Source organism: Gadus morhua, chromosome 15 (genome assembly GCF_902167405.1).
Source record: "Gadus morhua chromosome 15, gadMor3.0, whole genome shotgun sequence".
NCBI lineage: Eukaryota > Metazoa > Chordata > Actinopteri > Gadiformes > Gadidae > Gadus > Gadus morhua.
Window position 1 is genome coordinate 3942963 of NC_044062.1, and position 16311 is coordinate 3959273.

Below are 16311 nucleotides of genomic sequence, written 5' to 3' on the forward strand. Positions count from 1 at the left end.
ATGAGGCAAGAAGATGCCCGCCCCGCTGTGGAGGGCTAAACGCCTCTACTGCCGCTTCCCGGTGGTGTGATTCAGCGGCGCGGCGCTAGTGGTTAGCCAGCCTCCTCCCGGTGCAAAGAGATTGACCTTGGCTCACATGCCTCCAGGTGCGCGCTCTAGCATACTAATGAGAGAGGGCCGTAGAAGGGGAGGGGGGAGGGGGGGGCGCCACGCCACTGCCACGTCTCGTATGTGCGCGCGTGCGGCGCGTGTGTCTGTGTGGTGTTGTGTGTGTGTGTGTGTGTGTGTGTGTGTGTGTGGGCCGGCCTGAGCTGGCGCAGATCTCTGCCACCGGCGCCATCTTTTGGGTCGCATTACTTTCGCTTGGCGGTGCGTTCGTTCTGCTGTTTGATTCGTAATCTTGTGCTATTCGCAGAATCATAGTATGTTAACGGGGTCTATTGATAGGACTCATCGATTTGTTGTTGTTGTTGTTGTGGTGGTGGGATTGACTCATGACAGCAGGGGCGCTTCCGCCTCGGGAGTCTCTAATGACGGACCTTATCGTCTCCGTCTGTGAATCACAGCACAGGCCGCTATTAGACGGGCCCGTTACAATAGTTACCGGCCTGCCATAATATCCTCGTGTATCGATTACACGCTCTTGCCCGTCCCGATGTTTGTCCACCAGGTGGATGCAGGAAAGGGCCGTGCTTCACTGGGATGAGGTTTGATTGAAAACTCACACCCAACCCTGATGCTCATCTGTTCTGCCCTGTGTGTGTGTGTGTGTGTGTGTGTGTGTGTGTGTGTGTGTGTGTGTGTGTGTGTGTGTGTGTGTGTGTGTGTGTGTGTGTGTGTGTGTGTGTGTGTGTGTGTGTGTGTGTGTGTGTGCGTGCGTGCGTGCGTGTGTATGTGTGTTGGTTACTTTTGACACCACCAGGGCGTGTGCACGATGACCACGGCCTTCCTGCACTTCTTCTTCCTGGCGTCGTTCTGCTGGGTTCTGACCGAGGCGTGGCAGTCCTACATGGCCGTGACGGGCAAGGTCCGGACCCGGCTCATACGCAAGCGCTTCCTCTGCCTGGGCTGGGGTAAGTGGTGACTCAGTGGCGCCCGGTTCTCTATGTTTTTCTATGCGGCGTGAGTTTGTTCCGGTGGCGAAAGACGTCCTTCAACCCCAGGTTGTTGTCTTTGTCTGAAACTCATTATTGGGGTTGTTGAAAAGTTGTGGCGTGACGATGGCTTGTTTGGGTCGGTGGTGAAGGCCAGGGCGTTCCACACTCGATGTCCGATTGGGTGAGGTGGAGAAACCGTCTGGGCCGCCGGCTCTAAAATGGTGGGAGGCTGCACTCGTGTTGGTGAGAATCCCGTGCAAGGCGGGACACGGCTCGGATCTGTAGTGTGGGGTGTAACTGTGGGATGTACAAGCATGGTGTGAAATGCCTGGGAGTCGTAGATCCACCACAGAGTGTGTCCCAGTAAAGAGAGAGGGAGAGCAGATTCTTAGCTCACCGTTAGAACATAATATAATCTGGTACACGGCCACGTCACTAAAGCGTGTATACGAACGCACACACGTAATTGTTTATTTGTTAGTACTTATCCTGATTAACGTAAAAATGCCTCTTACCCATTTCATAGCCTCGAGCCCTCTCATTGCCTCTTAGCCTTTCACAACTTGCATCATTTATAGTTGGCAATGTCCTGGGTTGTAAATAGTGTTGCTTCATATTTAGTTTACTCTTCTTATTCAATATTATCTCCTTCTGCACCAACCTCACAGAGTCACCTTCCTTCTGTGTGCAACACGTCTGAGCGTCCTTGGGTTATGAATATCCCATGTTCCTGTAAGCAAGCATTCGCACCGAGAATAATGAGAAGCCAGCCTGCTGTCTCTCTCCTCGCCCTCCTCCTATCTGTGGAAGGAACACATCAGGGGAGAACATACCGTCTTTCGAATAACTTCTATAGTTGCCTATAATGGGTGGCTCAAATGCACTCTGAGAACCCTATCCACAGGGCTGACTTATAGATTTTAGAAATATGTGAGAAAATAAATAGAAAATAATCTATTTGATTAGGAGGGAGCCCACACTCATTCTTCTTGTTACCTAGCAACAAACAAGGCTCCCCACTTCATTGCAGTGCCACTGCTTGCTGGAGAGGAAGGAACAGAAAAAAAAGACAAAGCCTGAATTTCAGATGGCGAGGCCGTTTGATAAAATATCATTAAAACCATCATTGGAAGATCAAGAATCTAATCTGTATCTGTCGAACATCAAGAGTTAACCGTTTTTTTCGCTCGGATGACGATGAGGCAGAGCATTTAGCGAGCGTGTTTGCTGTTAACGTCGGAACATGCAGTCTTTTTCTGCTAGCCTCCGACATTCAGAGTGGCGCGTCGCCTTTTCCGAACATACGTGTGTTCCTAATCGCGTCTCGCTGCGATGCAGTGGGTTAACCTTGGCTGTTTACCGCATGGTGATTTATGAGCTGCGTGGGTACACTAGGCTCTCTTTAGCTGCCCCCCCCACCCCCCTTACACAACCCCCCCCCCCCCCTACACACACACACACAGCTGACAGGCCCTGAATGACCAAAGGGGGGCCCCTTGCCATGAGTCTCCAGGAACTGATTGCATCTGCGACACCTGCCCCAGCGGCCCGAGGACGTGTTAATATTCCGGGCACACGGGCAGCCGGGATGGAAACGCAACAATCCATTGCACAAATCCATATCGAGGGGGCAAAGAGTGGAATCCCCCCCCCCCCCTGTCTTATAGATAAGGCTGAGGGAGTAGGAAGGCGGGACAGTGGGGTCCCTTATTGGTATTCTTTGCGAATGCATTTATGCTTTTTCTCTGTTTTTGTTATCGCGTCGCCGTTCTCTGGCGAGGTGTCCCTTAATGCCGTCTTGTGCGATGGAACACGGGGACGCCGGTGTTATGGAAATGCGTGGGTACGTCGTAGTGTGCCGTTGTTAGCACCGTGGTTTTGTGGGGCTCTGGGCGGCTCCCGCTCGGGCAATCTCCCCGAAATCACACACAGGGGTAGTGACTCTGCGTCGAGTTAAGCTTTTTAGGAAGATCCGCCATTTTGCAAGCATCTTGAAAGGCTAATGCGGCTGTTGATTTATTTGTCTGTCTTTGTTTGCTTTTTTTCTTTTTTAAAGGATTACCGGCCTTGGTTGTCGCAGTCTCGATGGGATTCACTAAAGCGAAGGGCTATGGGACCCCCCAATAGTGAGTCTGTCTGTTCCGTCTCTTTTCCCTCCCCAAATAGTGAGTCGTTCTGTTCCGTCTCTACCCTCCCCCTGGATGCCAGCACTCTATTTTATTTCATGAACCCAGGCTGTGAAAGCTTAAATATCTCCAGTGTGTTTGGGGCTAACCCTGAACCGTGTCAGGAATAAGGAGCCCAAGATAAAGGAGAAACGATGGGACGCAAGGAATGCTTAGGCCCAATCCCATTCCTACCCCTCACGCCTTCCCCTTACCCCTTCAAAACAAGGGGGAGGGGTAAGGGGAAGGGGTAAGGGTTAGGAATGGGATTGGGCCTTTATCAGCTCCTTTTTTTTTAGCAAACGACTACCTCGTTTAAAATGGCCTCAAAAATCAACACATGCCTCATCGAATTAAAATTCAGCCTCTGCGAGGTGGCTCCCAGTCCTCTATTTCGAAGTGCATCACAGCTGGACGGTAAACGAGTGAACAATGCTTTAAAACTCTCTTTAGCGCTACCTTTTTTGAATGTATTTTTATTTTTTTGCTGTAGCAAAACATTCATTTTGTTGAAACTTTGTTGAAATTAAACCACAGCATATGCTAGCACTCCCCTGGTACTGGGGGACAGAATGCAGCTGTAGGCGCGCACCGCCCAGCCCTGCGCGCTGGACGGAAATGCTGATTTCTACTGTTTTCTGCTGTTCCTGTGTGCCGCTCTGCAGCTGCTGGCTGTCTCTGGAAGGGGGTCTCTTGTACGCCTTCGTGGGGCCCGCGGCGGCCGTGGTTCTGGTAATTATAGCCGTGTATTTACCTTCATTGTGAAATGCCCCTTTTTTATCTTTTTTTTTTTTTTTTTTAATCAAAACCAAGAGACGACGCGAAATGAATGAATGCTCGTGTTTGTTTGTTGTCGGGGGAATAAACAAAAACAAAAGAAAACACCCTTCCAAGCCAAACGGATGACGCGGCTCCAATTAGGACGAGTCGATCCGAGAATTCCTTTCTGTCTATTCCTGCGTTGTTTTGCTGAAATCCTTTTAGCCCCCGGATTGATTCTCCCCATCAGCTTTTATGGACGTGGTTAATATCTTCACATACGGCCCCCGGGGGCCCTTCCACTGTGTAATTGTCATGACGCAATTGAAAGATGTCAGGATCTTCGCAATACCTATTCCATAAACCTCAACGGCGAGAAGGGAGATGCAACATAGACCTGGAGATAAATCTCAATGAAGATTAAAAACCCGGAAAAGCGCCCGAGAAAAAGAGGGATAACTGCGAGCTAATAAAATCAATGTTCTAGCACCTTCTCTCTGCAGAAATATTACACTGTAAAGGGTAATGCTTTGATGATCCCCTGCTCTCTCTCTCTCTCTCTCTCTCTCTCTCTCTCTCTCTCTCTCTCTCTCTCTCTCTCTCTCTCTCTCTCTCTCTCTCTCTCTCTCTCTCTCTCTCTCTCTCTCTCTCTCTCTCTCTCTCTCTCTCTCTCTCTCTCTCTCCCCCCCCCCCCCCCCCCCCCCCCTACCCGTAGGTCAACATGGTGATCGGCATACTGGTGTTTAATAAACTGGTGTCCAGAGATGGCATCCTGGACAAGAAACTGAAGCACCGGGCAGGGTATGACAGCACCCTGCAGTTAGTACTCCTTTCATTTCCTTTTCTTCCCCACACACCGTCTCACACATATATACATATGTATGTTCTGTACGTCTAACCCCCACGAGTAAAAACACACACATCCTTTGATTTCCTCTAACGGATGGAAATCCGGCCCCGCCCACATCCCCGTCCTCTCGGGGCCCCCGCGCTTGCACGCGAGGAAATTAGAAGTATAAACATAAAGGGGTCACGGCGGCCCCCCGGGGAGCTGCGTGGCGTTCGGGTTCCCTCTTGGCAGAATCAGTCCAAGATGAATAGGAGGACGAGAAGGACGACGGAGAGGAGGAGCACGTCTTACACGGTCGCCCCGCGCCCTCCGCTGGGGTACCGCCGCTGCTCGTGGGGGCGTAGCCGTAGCGGGCCAATGGTCGTCGGGGGCGGGGGTGGGGGGGGGGGGGGACGGGGGTGGGGGGGGGGGGCTGTGTTCACGCCGTCCTACAGTGCTCTCTGTTCCAGCGCGTGTCTCTCCCTTGTGTCTCCGCAGACAGATGAGCGAGCCGCACACGGGCCTCACGCTGAAGTGCGCCAAGTGCGGTGTGGTGTCGACCACGGCGCTCTCCGCCACTACCGCCAGCAACGCCATGTGAGTGGGGGGGGGGATGGGTGTTGATGGATAAGCCCGGAGGAGGGGGGGGGGGGGGGGGGGGGGGGGGGGGAGGGGGAGGGGGGCGCCATCTATCGATACCGCACCGCGAGGTGTGGTCCGATGCATCACCGGGCTTGTGAGGGCGGGGTCAGAGTGACTCAGAGAATCCCCCCCCCCTCCCCCCTCCCCCCCTCCCCCCTCCCTCCATAGCAACCTTCCCTAACCTTCCAAGATTCCGGCTCCGAAGCACATATCCTTTCGAGTTTCGTTCACGTGTCCACGTGGAGAACCTGAACCTCTCACTAATCCACACTTTTGTTGATGCCGTTTTTTTTAAAGCGTGAACAAAAACAACATTTCACACCTTTTCCTCCTCCCTTCACTTCCTCTGAGCAGTCCTCCGTTCCAGCTGAGCGACCTTACTTCCCTCTTTCCCCTCCCTCTCTTCCTCTTCCTCCTCCTCTTCCTCCTCCTCTTTCCCCTCCCTCTCTTCCTCCTCCTCCTCTTCCTCCTCCTCCTCTTCCTCCTCCTCCCTCTCCTCCTCCGCCCTGACGCTGCGTCCACTCCTCCTCCTCTTCCTCCTCCTCCTCCTCCTCCGCCCTGACGCCGCGTCCTCTCCTCCTCCTCCTCCTCCTCCTCCCTCTCTTCCTCCTCCTCCTCATCCTCCCTCTCTTCCTCCTCCTCCTCCTCCTCTGCCCTGACTGCGTCCTCTCCTCCCTCTCCTCCTCCTCCTCCTCCTCCCTGACTGCGTCCTCTCCTCCCTCTCCTCCGCCCTGACTGCGTCCTCTCCTCCTCTTCCTCCCTCTCCTCCTCCTCCTCCTCTTCCTCCACCCTGACTGCGTCCTCTCCTCCTCCTCCACCTCCCCCGCCTTGACTGCGTCCTCTCCTCCCTCTCCTCCTCCTCCTCCTCCTCCGCCCTGACTGCGTCCTCTCCTCCTCTTCCTCCCTCTCCTCCTCCTCCGCCCTGACTGCGTCCTCTCCTCGGCAGGGCGTCTCTGTGGAGCTCCTGCGTGGTGCTGCCCCTGCTGGCGCTCACCTGGATGTCGGCCGTGCTCGCCATGACGGACAAGCGCTCCATCCTGTTCCAGATCCTCTTCGCCGTGTTCGACTCTCTGCAGGGCCTGGTCATCGTCATGGTCCACTGCATCCTGCGCAGAGAGGTGACCCGTCCCTGCGTTCGCGTATCCCGAGGCGCCCGCGCGTCACGGATGTGTCCGCGGCCGCGCCATAAACCGCCGCTCTCTCCGTCGAGTCGCTGGCCTGCAAAGTTTGGTTTATTTGTTACGTTTTAGTTGCGTAACGCTGCCACGGCGCACAGTTGCGAGGCATGTCTGCGCTCTGCACAACGGGAAGACTGCAGGGAATTAAACAACCTGCACATCCCACTGCACTAAGATCGACCTTGATTACATAAATGTGAATCGCCATTGCATATGTTATATGTGTGTGTGTTTATGTGTGCATGTGTGACACTAAAGAGCCGTTGTTCCCTCGCCGCTAGGTACAAGATGCGTTCAGGTGTCGTCTTCGAAACTGCCAGGATCCGATGAACGCCGACGCCACCGGAACCTTCCCCAACGGGCACGCTCAGATTATGGTGGGCGGAGCTATCCCTTCTTATCTTTTAATTGCAACAGGCGTGGGCGTGCTCCATGAATATGTACCGTGCTTAATGTACACACACGCCCACACCTGCTTCAGCTCTGTTATTGTTTGTTGTATCATTTCCTTATGGTATGGATTTGATTTGGGTTCAGCGTTCGCTGGTATGATTTGGTTCGACTGAAACGCCAGTCGCAGCTTAAACATTGTTTAACAAGGGCTCAAAACTCAACAAGTACATTCATTAGGTTTAGTGTCTGCGTCGTGCCGATTTCATGTGCCTGTCGTGTATACTACGGCCCTTATAGGAGAACAGGGCTGGGCCTGACCTTTAAAATGCAATACGATCTCCGGCTAACTCCAGCGCAATGTCGCTGGCTCATCGTTTCGACGCTACTCTGCCCTTAATATCTGTAATGCTCCTCCATTTGCAATATATTGCAAATGGTTTTCAGTGTTGCATAATAGTGTCGGGGTCGCCTGGTTTAATACAGCCATTAGCAGCATCCTCCTACAGGTGGTTTGTTTTTTTTTTTCAAAAGAAATACTCCCAGTCGACAGTCAGCAATACCGAACCCCTGAATTATTTTGCATGAAAATGGATTGAGTTTGCATATTGATAACTGAGCAGAAGATGAATATTGTCCTTTTACGGAATGTAAAATCAATCCCGCTCTTTATTTCATGGTTTCATATCAATGTAATGGAGTTAGCACTTGATTATACGTCTAGTCATTTAAATGGCTGCTGACGGTCGGTCTGCGTTGTCCCCCCTACAGACGGACTTTGAGAAGGACGTGGACATCGCCTGCCGATCAGGTAAGGACTGCCCTCCCTCCGTCGGTCCCCCCCTGGTCTGACGGGTGGCCCGGGGGGGTGTGTGCTGCTGCAGCAGACACCCCCCCGGGCCACCCGTCAGACCAGGGAGCCGTTGCGTAACCACCGCTGGGTTTTGCTCCGTTGTCAGAGCCACAGACTTTTTCTTGTTTTTCCCAAAAAGCGAGCGGGGTACACTAGCAGCGCTAGCGTGTGCACTTAACTCGCGCACTGTGGCGCCCGGGCGGAATTGGAAACGGCAAATTGAATTGACTGCCGGGGCCTGGGGTTCACCTGCCCTGTGGACGCCGAGCAGAGGACGTCTGAATAGAAATAGCTTCCTTGTCTTTTTTTTCACACCGTATAACAGCGACGCTTTTTGAATCGTGATTTTTCTTCTTTTTTTTTTTTATTATTAAAACATACATTTCTGAGTGACCCAAGCGGGCAGAATACTTGAAGCAATCTTTTATTTTTCTCTGGTATTCCTTCAATTATTCAGCGGCAGGAAGGTATTTCGTTGGGTGGTCCCTGCGACGCCTAGGCTTCCATCCCTTCGGGCCACATCAATTACTTATTAACGAGCGCATGTTTTAATTAACGCTAAGGATGTGGAGACGTTTATATGATTTTTTATTTTTTTTTAAGTAAGGGCCCCAGCGAGGGGCTGCGAGGGCCTATTTAAGCCAGGGGCCGGCAAGGAGCTGAACAGGCTCGTTCATTACTCGCTCTCAGGTCTGAGAACCACAGCCCGGGTAAGGCCCCAGGGCCCGCAGGTATAGCCCCCCCCCCCCCCCCCGTGGTGGACGTGAAGCCGGGTGTGTGTGTGAGGATAGTTGCAGCGCAAGGAGATGGAGAGGCCACCGAAAGGACGGACAGACGGACGGACGGACGGTTATCGTTTTGGTGGAATCATCCTAATAGGAAGAGGCTGTGATCACGGAGTACTTACTTTGCAGTGATGTGATTGCGCCGCTCAGAGAGGCTTGCGTGCTCAGTCACACACTTGAGAGCGCGTGTTGTGGAGCCTCTTCAGAGGGTGTTACAGCAGGCCCCGTCAGCCTGGGAACACACAGGGCTGGACGATTCACCGAATTCAAACCGACACCACCACCATGTGATAGAACGCGTTATGCAGATCGCAAAGGGTGCGATTAAAATAAATAAAAAAATATATATATATATCTTTTTTTTAACTGTTACTGTTACTGACTGGAGATCAGTAAGATTTGCATCTATTTTCCTTTTACAAATCAATAGTTAAATAAAGATGTTATAATATCAGTTCATGCATCAATTCATCTCAACACATCGGCCTGGCCTAAAGGAAAGAGCCGTTTATATGTTGACTGCTTCCAAAGTTGTGTTGGTTATACTACAGAATGATTGATAACGATGAGGTAAAAAATAATAGCGTGATAAATCGCAATGGCAATATTGGTTGAAATAATCGCAATTGGATTATTTCCCCAAATCGTTCAGCCCTACGGAGGAGAGAACGGAGCCGGTAGCTGGTTCCCGCTGCCGCTGACCAGGCTGTGCTAACTGTACCAGGCTGTGGCCACGCAGCAGGATATAACTATCTTAACATTACATTTGGGCGCTTTTCTAATTACACGCTGACCTTTTTGTCAGCAGATAGATCCCTTCATTCCAAACTCGGGAGGTGGACATTAAGAGGGACGGACGTAGGGTACAGTCCCTACTTGTGGTAAAAGGTTTTTTTTCTAATGGGATTTTTCTTTGGTTGGCGGTGGCAAGGTGACCATAACCACATTACGAGATAAGGGTGTCACTATTGGGCAGAGGGGGAGGGAGAGAGGGAGCGAGAGAGAGGGAGAGAGAGGGAGGGAGGGAGGGAGAGAGAGAGAGCGATGTAATGAGCCCAGGGAAATGTATTGCGTGTTCACCCAAAGTGACCTGTGTCAGTTCCCGGCAACTTTAAGTCACAAAGAATGAGTCCCTTCCGGGCAGCATGGAAAGTCACACACCGGGCATATTTATAATTTATACTGTCAAATCCATAAAAATATAACAAAATACTAAAGAAACCAGACAGAAACCCGGAAAAACAAGCGCAAAGTCAAACCCAAGTTTAACGTGGAACTATTCCGGCTCCGTTCGGATCCCGCACGTCGCGGCTCGACCCGACCAGGGCACCCCCACTGTGGGTACAAGAACACCCCTCTAACCCCCCCCCCCCACCCCCACCCCCCTCACAGCGCTCCACAAAGACATGGGCTCGTGCCGCGCGGCCACCATCACAGGCACGCTGTCCCGCATCTCCCTGAACGACGAGGAGGAGGAGGAGCAGCAGCAGAAGGCCTCCGAGGGCCTCAACTACTCCACGCTGCCGGGCAACATCATGTCCAAGGTCATCATCCAGCCCTCGGCGCTGCACATGCCCATGGGCGTGGGCATGGCCGGCGGCGAGCTGGGCGACGGCGGCGGCGGCCTTGGCGGAGACATGCGTCGCGCGGTCTACCTGTGCACGGACGACGCCATGCGCCACGGCGAGCAGGACATGAGCGGCCGCGACATGGACGGCCAGATGATGGAGACGGACTATATCGTGATGCCGCGGGCGGGGGGCGGCGGCGGCGGCGGCGGGGGCGGGGGCGGAGCCTCGGTGGGCAACGTGCCCACGCTGCTGAAGGACGACTGTAAGATGGGCATGGGCATGGAGACACTGTCCCACGACCGGCTCATGCACTACAAGATGAGCCCCGACTTTGGCGGCATGAGCGCGGCGGCCATGGAGCACCTGGGCCTCGGGCTGGAGCAGCAGCAGCAGCAGCAGCAGTACCCCGGACCCCCGGAGCACATGCAGACCCTGCCCTTCGAGCCGCGCACCGCCGTCAAGAACTTCCTGGCGGAGATGGAGGAGAGCGGCGGGCTGTCGCGCAGCGAGACGGGCTCCACCATCTCCATGAGCTCCCTGGAGGTGAGGGGGACGCGGGGGGGGGGGGGGGGGGGGGATCTGGTGATTGGCGTTTGTGAGTGGATGAATTTAGGGCTGAGGGGTTGCAGATGTGAGTGAGTGGATTTAGCAGTGTACGGTGACTGTTTGAGTCTGTTTGAATGCCTGCATTTAGAACAGTATGATCAGTGTTAGACTTGGACTTATGAGTTAGTACTGTTTGCTGACCGTGACGAAAATTGACCACGACATGCTTAGTACGATATGCTTTCTGTTACATCGGCTATTGAATGAATGAATATAGGAAGATATGCAATAACACAGGCATGTGAATGAATGGATATAGGCCGATAAGCTTAAAGGCACCCGGTGCAACTTTATGTAAACATTCAATGAAAATTAAACATTCAATTTCTAGTCTTTTTTACACGTAGTAAGTTTCAATAACTCCATACCATTACATATCGACATTCAAGGAGCAAAGATGAGACGTCGCTGTGTGGTGAGAACTGATAGAAAATCGTAAACAACAACAATCGCCGGTGGGGAGAAGCCATTTTTCCATTGACTGGAAGCCTGCTTTATTTATTGTAGGTTACAAAAAATAAAGAAAATGGCGGCATTGTTGTTGTTATCGATTTTCTATCAGTTCTCACCACACAACGACGTCTCATCTTTGCTGCTTGAATGTCGGTATGCAATGGTATGGAGTTATTGAAACTTACTACGTGTAAAAGAGACTAGAAATTGAATGTTTATTTTTAAGCCTCGAAAGTTGCACTGGGTGCCTTTAATGATAGACGTGAATGAATGAATGTAGGACTATAGTCCTACTGTTGGGCATGAATTATTTCATTAGTCTATAGGCCTACTTTTAGAAGTGTGATGGTTCATTGTTGATATATTGTCTTTTTGGACCATGTTATTTACAATACACACTTTAGTGTGCATTGTTTGAGTGTGAGTGTTGGTGCATGCATCAGCCAGTCAGAATCCAACTAGCATCATGTTCCTGTACCTATTCCTTTACAGAGAAGGAAGTCTCGGTACTCGGACCTGGACTTTGAGGTAGGTGGTCGAGGGCTTTGTGTCCAAGCGTTCACCCTGTTCACACAGTAGGGAGCCCTGGTGTTGCCTTTATGTTTGCCGTTTGATTTACCATTACTTTTTCGTTGCACTTAAGCTTATTAGAGTCGCATTGCACCAACGCAGACAGATTTACCGACGTGCTGAGTAGTTAAAAAGGAAAGGCAAACGCTGTAAAGTGACCAAAAAGGTCTTGCAGCCCTCATCCACACTTTCTCCCATCTGATACATGCATTCGCTGGACTTTTTATTTTGAAAGAAAAAAAAAATGAATGCTTTAACAATTCATTTGCACTTTTCACTTCTAATTTTTTTACCACTGATTTCTTCCTCGATTGTAACGGTTTGCCACATCAAGTCAACGCTATAAAAAATAAAAAAAATAAACGGGAACCAAAATCCGAGAGAAGGTTTCCGGCGTTTTCTTCCTGATGCAAACCCCCCCCCAATCAACATCTCCCGCATATAGAATAACGTGCACACTTGCAATCCAAAGGGAACAGACAGAGGGTGATTGCGCCGCCTCCTTGGCAGCGCAGAATGCATCCCTCCTGCTCCTCCTCAGAGCACGCCGCCCCCCACTGTCAGCGTTTTATTCCTCTCTGGTAAAAGCCCCTGTGATGGGCTGCTTCATAAGGTAGTGTCCTTCAGAGATAGAGCGCTTGTGCGAGCTGTCCTACAGTATTTGCACAGGGCCACGCGAGGGCTTTCCTTTACACCGCCACTTGATTATAGATATGCAGAGGCCAGCGCATATTTATTTGTTTTCACCGGCCCCGCCAGCATACTGAACACACGAGTAAATTGAGTTTGGTGTGTGACTGTGTTTTGTAAAAAATTATTGGCTTTCAATACAAAACAAACCCCCCACCCTTTCTGCTATTGCAGAAAGTCATGCACACCAGGAAAAGACACATGGAGCTGTTCCAGGAACTGAATCAGAAATTTCAAACCCTGGACCGATTTCGAGACATACCAAATATGGGCAGCATGGTGAGTAACAGGAAACCAAGGCGGGTCGGCTGTCTGCCAATTAGCCCGGATCGGCATCACCGAGTAGCCTGTTTTTAGATATATATCCGGGGCGCAGGGACACAAGTGTGTGATTGTGCAAATGAGCAGTTAGTCGGCTAATGTATTCATGTGGAAGAGAAGACTCCTATATCTAGCGGCCTTGCCAGCAGCTGGCAGGAGGGACTTTGGGGACAGGCCTAACCCCACCCCCACCCCCACCCCCACCCGCCCGCCTCCCTCTCCACAAGGGCCGGTGTCAGGGAGCGAGAGAGAAGGCTGCGGCTGTCTCTCGGCCATCCACTTGCCAGTGCATCCATTCCCCCCCAAACCCCCCCCCCCCCCCCCCTCAACGCAAGGCCATGAATGCACTTTTATTTCCATGCTTATCCCCCTTCTCCCCCAGCTTCCCCGTCATTAATCCACGAATGCATGGCGAAACGATTCTCCAAATCGACCCACCTCCGCACAAACACGCCCAGGGGGGGGGGGGGGGGGGTCTTCAGTGGACGAGACTAAAAAGGTTGAAAGTTGGATGTTGATGTCATTTGTTCTTCTATTCTTTTGGGGGGTTTTGGGTCTGTTTCACTGATCTGCGGTAGGCGAGCGAGAGCGTTGGTGGGGGGGGGGGGGGGGGGGGCTGTACCAGCTGTCCCGTTGGGGGGGCTGTCATAGATAGAAGCGTTTTCTCTCTGTTTGACGCGTAACCCCCCCGTTGTTAGCCGAAGCCCTCCAGGACCAGTACGAGACCAGTATACTAGTATTACCAGTACACCACCACCACCACCACCACCACCCCCCATCGACCCCTTTTGACACAACGCACCAAGCCTTTGCTCACATTTCAATCACCCCCACAGCACAGTGTAATTTGTTGCTTGTTGCTTAGTTACCACCGGCAGGACTTTTTCTTTTTCTTTATCACAAAAAAAAAAGAAAAAGGGTTAGAAAAGCTAGATCCTCACTCACCCGTTTTCCTTTCTTCCCCGACCGGTTCGCCACTGCAGAGGCCACTGCAGACGATGGTAACTATTTTATATTCCTTCCCCTGGGGTTTCTCGATTCCTGTATCAATCATCTGTTTTGTTTCCCACCGTGTCTTTGACTGGGATCGAGGGCCAACTGTTTAATGTGAGCCATGTATCCATACATCATTTGATCTATCATACAGTGTATATATATATATATATATATATATATATATATATATATATATATATATAATGTGGTGACTATTGGCAAAAGAGCCTCATATAGTAAGAATCAATACAGTAAAGTACATTTTCACAGAGAACACATCGATACATTTCTATGAGCTCTTTTCTTGCAAATGGTGCTGAAAGCTTCCCACATCATGAAGTACACACACACACACACACACACACACACACACACACACACACACACACATCCCTCCCCCCCACCCACACACACACACATCCCCCCCTCACGCACACACACACACATCCCTGCCCCGCCCCCACCCACACATACGCACCCACACACACACACACACAAACACACACACACCCAGCCGCCGGCGTGGATGTTAACATAGTACCCGATGTCCGGACTCATGTTGGGCACCAGGGAGGCTCCACAAGACGCAGCGCAACTAACCTCCCCCTTAACCCCCCCCGTCCCCCGTCCCCGTCCCCGTCCCCGTCCCCCGTCCCCGTCGCCCCGTCTCGTCTACAGGACACCAAGACAATGCCAAACAAGAACCCGTGGGAGAGCTACAACCCGGCCTGCGAGTACCAGAACTACGCCACCATGAGTGTCCTGGAGCCCGGCGCCAAGGCCTCCCTGGAGATGACTGCGGCCGAGTGGGAGAAGTGTGTGAACCTGCCCCTGGAGGTCCAAGAGGGGGACTTCCAGACGGAGGTCTAGTGGGAGAAGTGTGTGAACCTGCCCCTGGAGGTCCAAGAGGGGGACTTCCAGACGGAGGTCTAGTGGAGGGAGAGGGAGATGGGGGGGGGGCAGGGAGAGAGAGGGGGGGAGAGGGGGGGAGGGGGGGAGGGGTGGCAGGGAGAGGATGTATTTTGCACTGAAAAAAAAGCAACTGACTTTTTGAAAACAGCCTTGGCGTACATATCTGGATTATAAGGAGCGCGGCGGAGACATTATGTGCCAATACCGGTGGAGAGGAAGAGGAGGAGGAGGAGGAGGAAGGAGACGAGGAAGCGAAGAACAACAACATGGGAGACGGTGGGGGAATGTGGGGGGGGGAACTCCATCAGTGTTACTTTTTGTATTCTCACTAGTGTACTTAGTGTGGGGGGAAGCCTGGTGTACAATATTTACCATCACGTGTTTCAAAAATATCTGTTGAGGAAAAAAATTGGCAACAAAAAAAAAGGAACAAAAAAAAAAAAAAAGGTAAATCTCGCGTTCGACGAAACAACCTCGAAAAAGTAACTGACATGCCATGTCGTCCCAGCTTCGTCGGGTCCAGCTTTGATTTCCGAAAACGCTCGACCCGGAAGCACAATGTATATATTTATGCAGGTTTTTAAAGAGTTTATAACAGTCTGTTTGGCCATTACTACACTTTTTACTTTATAATATAAAAAACATGGACGGCAAAGAGGGATTTTTTCTTCGTCATATTAAAAATGAATGTTTGTCAAGCTACATTCTTCATTGCTTTAAATGCAATAAAGATAATACTCACTTTTATATAAATAATATATTTCACAACTTTAATACTGCAGAATCTGCTTCAAGGACCCCCAGGCAGGCTCACTCATCTGCAGCTGTATAAAATATTTAAAAACAAAACGTTGTATGGTGTAAATAAAATTTTGTCTACATATGTTTTACTCGTGCCAATTTATTTTAATGAGAAAAGAAAAATGCCAACCTGATCAGAGTTCTAGCGAAAAATGTTAACATTTGAAAAGGAATGTAAATAAAAGAGGAAATATGTTCGTACTGCTTCAGCGGTTGTGTCAAGTTTATGTGGTTCCGGTTCACTTTTTTCTCACCTACAAAATCAATTCCATCTCATCATATGACCCTTCCAGGAATCTATTTTTCAAATTACTTGCACTTCACTTCAACTCCTGCCACTCTGAAGTAACTGCCCTATCTCGGAGATAGCTGCCCAGAAATGTCCCTCGGTCTTCTTGGTATAAAATGCGCTGGACTGTTTTAAGTCAATTATGAGAGACGGAGAGAGAATAGTTGGTTCCATTTATCCAGCACCTCAACAACCACCCCTGGGCTCTGATAAATGTCAGCTTCAGGTGAAGAAGGAGCCATCTCTGCTATCATTTAAGGCAAAGCTGAACTCTGAAAGCTAGTGCACTGCCAGACTCCCTTTCACACATCTACACCCCACACACACACACACACGGACACACACACACACAAACACACACCAACCTCCATATCAGATTTCTATACTTTGCTGGGGAAGAACTT

At 50.9% G+C, this 16311-nt stretch overlaps 1 protein-coding gene across 4 annotated transcripts in view; it reads left to right on the plus strand.

Annotated features, from left to right (window-relative positions):
* adgrb3 (adhesion G protein-coupled receptor B3) overlaps positions 1-15822 on the plus strand; it is a 109206-nt gene extending 93384 nt beyond the window's left edge. For 2 of the 4 annotated variants that reach the window (XM_030378511.1, XM_030378512.1), the window contains exons 20-32: positions 923-1073; positions 3154-3223; positions 3928-3994; positions 4737-4840; positions 5349-5447; positions 6439-6610; positions 6952-7047; positions 7832-7871; positions 10091-10812; positions 11821-11856; positions 12763-12867; positions 13893-13910; positions 14584-15822. In XM_030378511.1, coding sequence (XP_030234371.1) covers positions 923-1073; positions 3154-3223; positions 3928-3994; positions 4737-4840; positions 5349-5447; positions 6439-6610; positions 6952-7047; positions 7832-7871; positions 10091-10812; positions 11821-11856; positions 12763-12867; positions 13893-13910; positions 14584-14775 — 1872 coding nt within the window. In that variant the 3' untranslated portion in view covers positions 14776-15822. The remainder of the gene's footprint in view (positions 1-922; positions 1074-3153; positions 3224-3927; positions 3995-4736; positions 4841-5348; positions 5448-6438; positions 6611-6951; positions 7048-7831; positions 7872-10090; positions 10813-11820; positions 11857-12762; positions 12868-13892; positions 13911-14583) is intronic. The other 2 variants (XM_030378513.1, XM_030378514.1) reach the window with 2 other exon arrangements.
* Positions 15823-16311: the final 489 nt, after the last annotated feature.